General features: G+C 40.3%; 1 protein-coding gene across 5 annotated transcripts in view; it reads right to left on the bottom strand.

The window, feature by feature from the left end:
• ESRP2 (epithelial splicing regulatory protein 2) overlaps nt 1-2,800 on the bottom strand; it is a 47,865-nt gene extending 45,065 nt beyond the window's left edge. For 4 of the 5 annotated variants that reach the window (XM_063334283.1, XM_063334285.1, XM_063334284.1 and 1 more), the window contains exons 1-2: nt 1,076-1,217; nt 689-841 (exon numbers count right to left, since the gene is read on the bottom strand). In XM_063334283.1, the coding sequence (XP_063190353.1) occupies nt 689-823 (135 nt within the window). In that variant the 5' untranslated portion in view covers nt 824-841; nt 1,076-1,217. Of the gene's footprint in view, nt 1-688; nt 842-1,075; nt 1,218-2,693 lie in introns of those variants that run through there. The other variant, XM_063334282.1, reaches the window with a different exon arrangement.
• Nucleotides 2,801-12,241: the final 9,441 nt, after the last annotated feature.

Below are 12,241 nucleotides of genomic sequence, written 5' to 3'. Positions count from 1 at the left end.
CCGGGTTTCATGGGACGCCTTGGGCAGTTAGCACCGATTTTTGGGGGAGTTGTTAATTGCAAAGGGAAGATCACATAATGTTAAGTCAGCTTCCTGAGTCTATTCATGAAATTGATAGTCATGTTTGTTTTATCAAAGCCCTTCATCTCTAGGGGGCTCTTGTTTAGGATAGGGCTTTTGAAAAAAATAAAAATAGGGCCTATTTTCAGATTAGCCTAAAAATTAAAGGAAGTCAATATTCTCTTAAAGGTTATCCAAATATTGGCTTAAAAAGAAAAAAAAAAAGGCTCCCGCCGCAGACCACAAAGGGTCCAACGGTTACCCTGAGAGCTTCCACGAAAGCACGCACATTTGGAGCCTTCTGAGGGCAGCGTTTTGTTTTAAAGCTCCCAAAGTCCATAGACATCTTCGAATTTGAAGCTACAGATGTTTTAACGGGCACGGGGGTGGAAGCGACCAAACTTTCTTTAAAAAGTTCCTTCTTCCCTTAAAACGGCAGAAAAAGGAGCTTCTCGAGTGAGGACCCCGATGAGTGAATGACCCCCGGGCACGGGGGCCCGCTCCCTCCCCTCCCCTCGGTGCATTTGTGAAATGAACAAACGGCTCCGGGGAGGCGGCGAGCGGCCGGGCGAGCCTGCTCGCCCTGCGCCCGGGGAACGCGCCCTCGGACCGGGTGTCGAAGCCATACCTTCTTGCTGGGTAGATCCACAACTTGCCACACCAAGAGAATTAGTTCCCTCTCATCCGAACCCAGTTTAGCCCCATATGCACCAGCTGTTGCCCCAAACAACACCACCAAAGAGTCACTGTGCGAAGCCGTCATGACCACAGGGGGAAACAACTACAATCAAAAGCAGAGGTCAAAAAAAAAGAGAGAAAAAAAAAGAAAAAAAGACAGACACACAAACAAACAAAAAAAAGAACAAAAAATTCCCACAAGGCTCACCCCCTACCTCCAAGTGATCAAAGGGGAAAGGAGCGAACAAGGAGTCACAATATCAAGAGGAGAAAAAGAGCTATTTAGGAGGGAAGGGTGTTTGAGACAAAAAAAAATGGAGAAAGCTCGCATCTCTACCTGTTCCCGGTGATCTTCTTCCCGGGGCTGATTGGGAGGTGAAATTAGCACGCTGTGGGTTTCTTTCCCTCTGACATCATGGCAGAAGCCCAGCCTGGGCTTGGGCTTTTTTTTTTTTTCTCTCTCTCTTTTTTTTTTTTTTTTTTTCCTTTTCCTTCCCCTTCCCCTCTCCTGAGTTACCTGCCCCCGGTGCTGCTCATGTGACTCTAGTCAATCTCCCAGAGGGACAAGGCCATTGGGCCCTTGGAAAAGGTGTAGGAGGGACGGAGGGAGAATCAACGCCTGGCTGATCTGGCCTGATTGGTTTTTGAGGGAGATCAGAGGAAAACTCCCTTTCTCTCTCTGTCTCTAATTCTGCCTGCAGGAAGTGCCTCTACCTGCTTTCAGTTTTGCGGGATCCCGCTCGGCGCTGGGCGCGGGCAATGAGCGCTCCGGCTGCGCGCCCGTGGAGACGCGCGGCCGCCTGCCGCCCCTCGCCCGGCCTAAGCGGGGACTTGGGAATTTATCTGGGGCTCTCTCCACTCAGAGACGGCCCCCACCCCCCTTTTTTTTTTTTGGAAATCTGAAGAATATACATGTACAGTTGCTAAAACACAATCTATGACTTATCTTCGTGATGCACAAAAGTCTTCACCTGCTTCTAATTAATTGTCTTTTGTGAACGTTGCTGTGTATGTATTGAGCTGCCAACATTAACGTATAATGAAAGTGTAGTATTACTCAGGAATTTTTAAGTGATATTACAAGCAGAAACTACCTTGCATTTTAGGCCCTATTCTGCATATGGGTCCTAGTAAAATGGTTTGGTTTTGAGAAAGGGTGTATCTATGATGTTTTGCAAAATAGAAATATGAAGCCCTGTACTTTCTACCCTGTAACTGCTCCATAAAGAACTACCTCCTGGGCATTAACTGCAGTCCAAGATTGGCAGTTTTTCTCTCTACCTCTTTTCTTTTCACAGGTGAGATTCTACAATGGGAAAACACCACCTAGTTTAGCTACTATAAAAATACTCCTCTAAGCATTTTGCCTTGATGGAAGCAACAGTAACATTTGTAACATCAGGGGCTGAGACAATTTTTGGAGACATTGTCAAATTCAAATTTATTTTAAAGCAGAAATGAAAATCAAAAAGCCTCTAAACTGTTTAGACCATGTTATTATTTTTCCTATCGCCACCACTGACGAGTTACTAATGATTTTTAAAGGCCAAATACTGCAAGTTAGTCTAGTAATATTTTTTCTTTTGCTTAATTAAATCTTCAGTTTGTACTTCAATATTAGTTTTGTGTTGAAATACAGTTTTCACTGAATGAAAAATGGTGCTGCTATTTAGCTACTGATGTCTATCACAGGAAAATGCAGAGCTGGTCATTTAACTATGAATATCTGATGGGTTTAAATATTAACATCACATTTTCTCTTCTTCTTTTAATATGCTAATTTTGTAATTGGTTAATTATAGCAGTTACTATAGACCTCCTTCAGGTCTATAACCGATTCACATGCTAGCACCACCACCAAGACTATTTCCATTCATTTCAATGAAAGTAAACTACAGTTCAAGAATGCTGTCTCATGTGAATTATCTTCGAATTGATATATTGCAAGTATTTACCTGGAAGAGGCCATGCAGAGAGCTTTGCGGTGCACAGGTGTATCTCACTGAACATTACCAGAGAGATGCTAAATGCCTCTCAGCTGCTGTCTCTGCTGCTCACGTGTGCAGCTGCCTGAAAAGCAGTTCTGAAGAGAGATCACTGTTGCAGAAAGGGCAAATTCCTGAACGCTCAGACATGAAAACTTTAACTGTAACATATATATATACAGAAAATGTTTTTAGCAGTATGTTTTCTGTCATTGCTGAATTTACACAACAGCTATATCTTCCTCTGTCAATACCTGTCTAGAAGTCCTTTGCAGAATAAAACCCCATTCATATTCCTTTTGGTTAGTTATATCCTTTGAATATAGTGGTAATGAAGCAGCATAACAGCCTGTTCATTGTGTATGGGATGATTTTATCCCTTAAATTCATAATAAGAACCATAAAAAATACATTGACTTCAAGCGTGAGAACTGTTCCTCCTATCCCAACCTACTCCTGCCCTCACAAATACACATACATCATGGGGGTAGCGGGGGGGAGGCAGTGTCTGTGCACGTAAATGCAAACACAGATTCTACCTGGAGCTACCAGTCTGTTACAATTTAGCTGCCTTCATGAGGGTGCCACTTCAGAGGCCTATTATGAAACTACTTCATACAAAATGGGATTATAATTAGCAGATTTCTATAGAAGATCATATACATGATATGTTTTTGCTCACAAGCTTCAGTGAATTGTCACAGAGAACGCCAATGTCTTTTGTAACTGTCTTTTAGGATTAGGATTTCAGACATTTTCAAGTATCAGACTATGCAATTGTTTTCCCATTTACCTTCTATCCACAACCCTCCATCTCTCTGCATGCAACTCTGAATTATACCAATTTCTGAAATGCTACTGATCTAAAAAAATTAAAGGAATGACATTGCACGTTTCTACTGAGCAGCAACAGGATCCACTTCCTGAAACAACATGTGGGACAAGCCCTTGTACACTGACCATTAGCAAAGTTAATTTGTAACTAAGATCTTGCTGAAATAAAGAGTTACTGCTCACCTTTAGCTTTAATCCTGGCAGGCGTATTTATAGAGGTTCGTTCTTGTTTGTAGGCTCCATACAAGGATAATGTCTCATAAACGTAACTGGGTGGAGAATAGAAGTTTTAAAGATGGACACTCACTGTTATGCAAGTTCAGTATTGTCATTATTTTGTTTGTTTCTATTTTAATCAAACAAAAGGGAAAACAGAATGGTTTTACAGTTAGATTACATGAGAATGCTGAAGAAGCTCGTTAAATGCATTGCACTTGCAATGGACAGATCTGTAGTGACAATTTCATTCTTACTATACACGTTATCCAGTTTCACGAATCAAGACAAAAAAAGAAAAAAAAAGAAAACACCACCACCCCCTTTTACCTTTATTACATTACTGTTAAAAACTCCGCAGACTGAAATGTCCTGATCACTGAAGTTTGTTTGTTGTAGCCTAACAAAGGAGTATGAAACTTGGAGACATGAGATCTGGAGTAATATCCTGGCCACATTCAGACCGACAGCGATACTTCAATTACCTGCCAGGGAAGCTAAAAGTCCATCTTCGCTTCTAAACTTGTACGATACTGAAAAATGATTTGTCTTCCTTATGAATACTTTACTCACCAGTTAAAAGGAAGACAATGATGATGATGTTTAATCTTGTAAAATGGTTTAAAATACCCTGAGAAACGTGAGCTAAGTTTGATGTTGGGTCTAACTTCAAAATTGGCTGTGCTGGTGGGGCAGGGAGGCTGACCAATGACCTCCTGAGGTCTCTACTAGCCAAAATTGTTCTGTGGTTCTGAGAAACTGAGCTGCTAAATTAAATAAGTATGGAGCCTCAGTGTTTATCTGCACAATAGGGATAGTAGTAAATTCTCTGTGCCTCAGCATCTCCAAACTGCACTGGCACAGGAAGTAAAAGATCTGTAAGTGATCTATATGTAAATGCGAAAAGACGTTTAGTTTTCATACCTGTTCAGTCCTTGGCTCCTGGATGGGATTATAAGCAACTGTAGCAATATTTTCTGAAGGAGGAGCTCACTGTAACTCCTGGAACATAAACCCATTTGTAAAGAATTTTCTGGCATTCATTCTTTAACAGCAAATGAGTGGGAAAGGGCATGGGAACAACTGCTTAGCAGTGTTCTTTGATTGCTGTCCAGATGTTTAGAGAGATCAAATTTTTTGGTCTGCCAGGTAGGTCTGTCATGATTACAATGCAACATAATAAGCCTCGAAATAATTTCCATTGGGATATTCACAAAAGCTCGGCAATGTGCAGAAGTGCTTCAGAAAGGTGGTTTCCGATGGATCGTTACCCTGCAGATAGTAGTCCCATCAAGCCATGCTGAAAGCATTCACTTAGAATCCTGTATCAGTTAGTTACAATTTAATTTCCATTGACTCAAAGGTACATTAAAACATAAAATTGGTGATTAGGCTAGATAAATAAAAATGAAATTAATTTCCCTACTATTTTACATAGCTTCTGTCCTTTATGGGATGACAATTAATCTAGTGTCTTAATCCTACAAAGGTTTTATACGTGCTCATCTCCCACTTCAGTATAGGTGTATGGTGTCTCCCAATTACAGGTATCAGGCTTTTAAAGATCTAAACATGTACTTTTCTATCAAATTTATGGACAGATCAAACATGCATGCATAGTAGTGTCTTTCATTAATATTATTATAGACTTACATTAAAGTGAAGAGTTTACAACAAATACGCAGTGAATTTAATTTTTTCTCTCATTGGAAATAACGCTTTCCTTCAAATAATTTACCAAAATTTTCTGGAATTAGAATCATTGAAATGTTAGCTGGTGGGAACCTCTGGAAGTCCTCTTGTCCAACACTGTGCCCGTGGCTGGACTCCTGCCAACACTAGAATAAACAGCCGATGCCTTGTCTAGCTGCATCTTGGAAACCTCCCAGGGCAGAGATTCCAAACCTCCACGGATGACCCGTTCCAATGCTGCACTGCATTGCCGATGAGAAACCTCTTCCTAGTGGCCAATCTGATCTCACTGCTAAATTTTTAAATAATTCACTGCAACTAGTTGAGACAGGATCTTTAAGCTGTGGTAAATTAGACAAGGCATGTGATACGATTTCTGTTACCTAATGAGATGAATATGCAAGTACTTCCTGAACCTTTCCATCTACCCTACCTGTGACTGAAAATTCACTTTGTGTGAAGGTTTATTGCCTCTAGAATCTGCCTAAATACATTTTCAATGCAATTGGTCACTTTTTTGCCAGTCTCAGGTGTAATATGAAAATGGAAAATATTATTTCTGTGTCAGGTTTTTAAGCTAATTGATGTTCAGCCTTAGATTAAAACATTTTTACTACTACCCACAGAATCACAGAATGGTAGGTGTTGGAAGGGACCTCTGGAGATCATCCAGTCCAACCCCCCGCCAGAGCAGGGTCACCCACAGCAGGTGGCACAGGAACACATCCAGGCAGGTTTGGAATGTCTCCGGAGACGGAGACTCCACCACTTCTCCGGGCAGCCTGTGCCAGGGCTCTGCCACCCTCACAGGAAAGAGGTTCCTCCTCATGTTTAGGTGGAACTTCCTATGCTCAAGTTTGTGCCCGTTACCCCTTGTCTTGTCCCTGGGCACCACTGAAAAGAGCCTGGCCCCATCCTCCTGACACCCACCCTTCAAGTGTTCATAAGCACTGGTAAGGTCCCCCCTCAGTCATCTTTTTTCCAGACTGAAGAGACCCAAATCCCTCAGCCTTTCTTCATCAGAGAGGTGTTCCAGTCCCATCATCATCTTGGTAGCCCTTTGCTGTCCCCTCTCCAGCAGTTCCCTGTCCTTCTTGAACCGAGGAGCCCAGAACTGGACACAGTACCCTAGATGCAGCCTCACCAGGACAGAGCAGAGCGGGAGGATGACCTCCCTCGACCTGCTGGCCACACTCTTCTTGATGCACCCCAGGAGACCACTGGCCTTTTTGGCCACAAGAGCCCATTGCTGGCTCATGGTCACCCTGTTGTTCACTGGGACTCCCAGGTCTTTTTCCACAGAGCTGCTCTAGATCTAGAAAGTTCTCAGAAGTTCATTGAAACACAAAATCACTGATGTTTCAAAGTGAGACAGCCGAAGTCATACGGAACTTTGGATATCCAATTCCAGTCACCTTGCATGCAAGCACAAAAAACAATTCGACATCATAAGAAATGTAAAGGTAATTATCGACATTAAGAGATCTACATGCTATACACTACTCTCACTTACTGAGAGCTGATAATCAATTCTGCAGCATAGCAGTGATGAAAGAATCGATCATCAAGTCAATGCAAAAGACTGTATACTAGAAGTCCACATTGCTCAGTGAAAAATAACAGTACGAATTACACAATTAATGATGAATTTATGCAAGTTACATTTTCTCAAGCTTTTCTGACAACTGCCTGATACTGGCCTCATGAGAGTATCTTGGCAGAAATTACTCAGCTTTGGCTTTTTATTCAGATTGTATCACAAGCTCTCAGATGACTTAAAAAACCCTGATAAAATATGAGGGTGTGTTCCTATAATATTTAATTCCCATTTGATTTAGCTGCACTGATATTTAACCTGTTTCTTCATTATAATTTAATTAAACCTATTCCACATACAGATATGCTAATATATATCTTTTTCTCACCACAGTATAAATAGAAGTAAAATACAAACACAAAACTTAAGCGAAACTTAACCACCTGTTGAAGTACTTTGGCCTTAAAAACATTTCATGAAAGTATTTTGTATAATAAACTGATGAATGCAATTACATGCATCCAAAATAGACATGATAGGAGACATATCATTCAATGGTTTCTTCTTTTTCATCTTGATTATGTTTATTTTGCTTCACTTCTACCACCAATTACTACATACTTAGGATCTGACAGGGGGATTTCAAATGTGCTCTATGTCCTGTTCTAGCCAAATACAAGGATGGAACAATTTCCCCAAAGAATCAGGCCTGTGATACAACTTTCGCATTTTTGTTTTTACTGTCTTTGCCTTGAAAGTACATGGTCTTTAAAAAGTCTTGTCTGACTCATTACCACCAGACTCTGGCAGAACTAATATGCCAATTTCTAGGAAGATTAGATGAGTGTATTTTCTGCGTTACCATTTGCAACTTGGTAAGACAACTACAGTTTTTGCAAAGGAACCTCATTTTTTCTGTCAGTTATGTCAGTAGTGTCATCAGATTCTCACTTAAATAAATTTCCTTGTTTCCATTCACAAATCCTCTCTTCACTTTAACCTCTGAGCATGGTTGAGCAGATATCCTTTGGCCTGATGATGGAGTTTATATGCTGTGGAATACACAGTAGGAGTAAGAAAAAAGTAGTGTCCTTACATCCTTACTGATTCATCTGGCTGATAGTAGAGAGTGATATGAATTCCTGAGAAGAAACATTCTCAAAGAAACATATTGCACAGTCCGTATACATATTCAAGTAAAAACCAAAAATAGCATAAAAAAAAAAAAAAAGACAACCGCTCTACCTGGATTCTTCCCTTTGGCATACTGCAGAAATTTTAATTTTAGGATGCCATATGATGCAATTCAGTGCATTTTATCAGTTAATAGCCTCAGAATTGCTCTATAAACACAGATAATAACTAAGCACATGGCAAGCAGGTGCAATGAATTCTGCCCTTTCCCTTCACAATAAGTTGGAGTTGTGATAACGTACCATGACAGAGCTATTTTGTAAGTGCCAGTACTACCACACCTCCTTTCCACAACCCTCTGCTAATGTGGCACACCCTTGTTTGACAGGAAATGTCACCTTGCATTCAGTCATTCCACGGTTTTCTAAGTAATTATTTCAATCATAGTGTGACACAGGCAACATACATTAAGATTTTGCCTTTTCTACACTGAAATATATGGCAGTGAGGAAAAGAAGAGCCCTGGGGCATACCCAAGAGAAAGTTGCCTGGCACATCCTGGGAGTGGCTACCCAGTGAGTAGAGTGAACGTACTGATAACGCTTTGGGTGAAGTAGATCTCTAGGACACAACCTTAACTTACCACCTTTCAACCACTCATTCCCATTCTCCAGTGCTTTGCTTTGTGTGAGCAGGGAGGGAGAGGAGTCCAATCTACTCCATTATATTTCCAAGAGATTAAATTCCAGTATGCACTATAAACAAAAAATTCCCACTGAAGAAATGGGAATAGTTCCAAGTTGGTTGGGCCTGCCACATATGACAAACTGCACTCTTAGGATGTGTGTTTCATAATGAAATCCGTTTGATACAAATATTAATTTCAGGCATACTTTATTCATCCAACCTCAGCTATTCATTCTCATCCCACCCTCGGCTCATTGTGCCCTCTGGTTCTTCAGCACTCCTGTTTGTGGGGCTACGCTATGAATCAGCTTTCAAATACTGATCCAGTTTCAGAAAGCTGGATCTGATTCAGTTAAAACCAAACAAAACACCACACCACCTCATTTTGGTAGAATAGTCCTTAAGATGGATCCATTCCCTCATTTGATTCAGAGGTTGGTCCCACAAACAGTTATTCTGGCAAAACAACCTAGTGATTCACGGGAAGGGAAAACAAGAGGGGTACCTCTGCCTTTTAGTATCACAAATCCATGGCTTCGGGGCACGTCAAGCTTTTCTATGGCCAGTTACTACTGAACACCTAAAGCTGTCACTAAAGGCAGCCAGGCTGGCTATCACTGTTACAGATGGGTCAGGTTGGGTAGCATTTTACACCTATTTTGTATAGATATAAGTTGTAAGACTGTGAAGATCATATCTTGTCTCTTTAGATCTCTGGATTACTTTCTATCTATGCAGGAATCCCTGTCTGAGGGTGTATCAAAAGCATGCTTTTGTGTAGCTTCCTGGAGAAGGCAACACTGTCTATAAATTAAATTCTTGCTAGCCAGATGAAAGTACCAGCAATCTGCTTTGCCTTGTGTAAGAGTTGAACTTGTGCTGGTCAACTTCTGGTTAGAACACATTTATTTCCCTTGGGGAAGGCAAGTCAAAAGGACTCATTAACAAAGGGTGGAGATTTTTTTCAGTATTATGGGTTCTGCTCTGTGCATCTCAATGTAAGATGAGCCATTCTGTACAGGGTGATGAGATTTTTAATAAATGATACAGGGCTTTTCCTCATATTTAACGCGTTTGTGATACAATGATGTGTAAATTTAATCTCTTTTTCTCACAACATACCTTACAAAAATGACTTTAAAAAACCCATTCCTTTGCATTGGTATTGAAAGCACAAGACTTAATCTATCCAACCCTTGTGAACCTGTTTGGTGTAGGGGAACAAGGTGGAGCCCACCACCTTCAATCAAAGATTAGCTGCTTTAATCAGAGAGACGTGAACAGCTTGCATTCTCAACTTTTGATTTCCACAAAGCCTGTTTGTTTTACTTAAGGCTAGTTTACTACGCCCCTGTTACCATGGAATTGCTAGGGAGCTAAGCCACACCTTTATGAACATACTTAGCACTTCCTGCACAGTGTAGCCTTAAAAGCAGTCTCCTATATTCCAGAGAGATAATTGGAGGTTAAAAAGCTACATCTTATGATCTTGGCTGGCTGGCAAGGCCAGTACTCATCACCTGTCTTTGTGCTCTTGTTGAATAGTTCACACAAGGTTTGGGGAAGCGTTTGCTATGAGATGTATTTTTCAAATAAATTCAATGCTTAGGATACTGATAATATGTTTCCTACCCTTTCATCGTTTGAATCCAGCTCTTCCATTGGTGACTGCTTTGCGACTAGAAGAAAATGAATTGGTGGGTTCCTCTCAAATCCCTCTGGGCTGATATATACGCTGTATGAGAGTAATTGTACTGTGGCTGCACTTCCAGCAGACAGGATAAGGGTTCATTATATGTAAACAACCCTCTTGGTGCTCTGAGGCAGCATCATGGTATAATTGCTAGATCACTTGCATCCTCCTTTTTCCAGTTCATCTGTAATTTATATTATTAGATAAAAAAATTTGTCAGTCCTGTTGATGCTCAGTATTTATATGAATCTCAGGAAATTACAGCGTTTGTTTTGTTGTTTGTTTTTTTTTTTTTTAAACCATAGCATACTTAAAGAAACAGATTTTAAACATGCATATTCAGTACTATTAAAAAAAATTAAAGCACAGAACTCACTGCTGAATCTAAAAAATGCCTAAAGCACACTGAACATATTAGAAACCTTACTGATGAATCATTCCTGTAGTTTCACAGATTTCCCCCTTTACCTATCCCTCTGATTCAGGACATAAAACCAGCTTTTGTTTTATTGCCACTACATACTGCAAATGGGACTTCATGTTACCACTAAGTATTTCTTACAGTTTTTGTGACATGTTACAAATTATAGTAGCTTCTAAGGCTTGGGTGGATAGTAATAATGATTAATAAGATAAAGTTACTAGCACAGTAGCAAAATGGAATACGTGTGAGTAATTGCATTCTGTGGGAACTTAGTCAGAGTCCTCCAGTTTATGGGCATGAAAGCATTTTGCAATCACAACAATTAAAAGAAGGGACAGAAAAATCAACAGTGTTTTAATGCAAGTTTCCTCCAGGATTTCTTTGAAGAGGAAAATACTTACAGGCAGACAACTACAGAAAAATAAGAATTGGGAATCGGTTACTTTATTGTTACTTCTGCTTTTCTGAGAATGAAACCTGCAGTACACATTAGGATGATGTAGGCTCAAATGCAATGGGAAAGGGGAAAGGATTCATACTTAAAGATTTCAACTCGGTTGCACAGACCTAAAAACAGTAGGGGAGACAGACAATGCATTTGAGGATGCATCTTCATTGCTTCAAAGGAACAGTAGTCTCCATAATAGTCACAATATACTATTTGGGAGCAAAGGGGTAGGAGAATGTTGTGAGCACGTGCATAATGAAACAAAACTAGTGGGTGTAAAGTAACAGCCAGTTTCATTTATTTGCACAGCTTATCTATAGTAGCAACTAAAGGCCCAGTAGGCAAACAGCCCGAGCAACTGGGGTGGAGAAACGTATTCCACAGCTCTGCAAAGATTTCACATGAAGCAATACCCTTTTACTGGGATTAGTTGCCTTTCTCAAGACTAGGCTCAAAGGGATTTACAAAACCACTATATACACACACTCAGAGTCATAGAGTAACTTCTTCATTGTTATAGGGACAATATGCTGCATAAGATAGACTTGTTTTTTCTCTCATGTAGAAGAGAAAATATCTCTTTCTTAGAAGAATCCTAAGGAACTGGTAACACATGGGTTAAACATGCAGGATTATATAGTCTCAGTTGAAAAAAAAAAATCCTATGACCACTGACAAAAAGTGTTAAATCTATTTTCTGGAAAAGGGATAATTAAGCCAACAGTCCTGCAAATCAGGCCCATAGTTCCTGGTTCTTGGGCAACAAATATTCATTGTCAAGTGCTGCTATTTAATACAAAATTTGCTCTTCAGTCTTTGTTTGTCTTTCCACCATACAATCAAGGCTAGATGA

Source organism: Chroicocephalus ridibundus, chromosome 4 (assembly GCF_963924245.1).
Source record: "Chroicocephalus ridibundus chromosome 4, bChrRid1.1, whole genome shotgun sequence".
Taxonomy (NCBI): Eukaryota; Metazoa; Chordata; class Aves; order Charadriiformes; family Laridae; genus Chroicocephalus; species Chroicocephalus ridibundus.
Note: the sequence above shows the minus strand (reverse complement) of the source record. Positions and strands in the feature narration are given on the sequence as shown.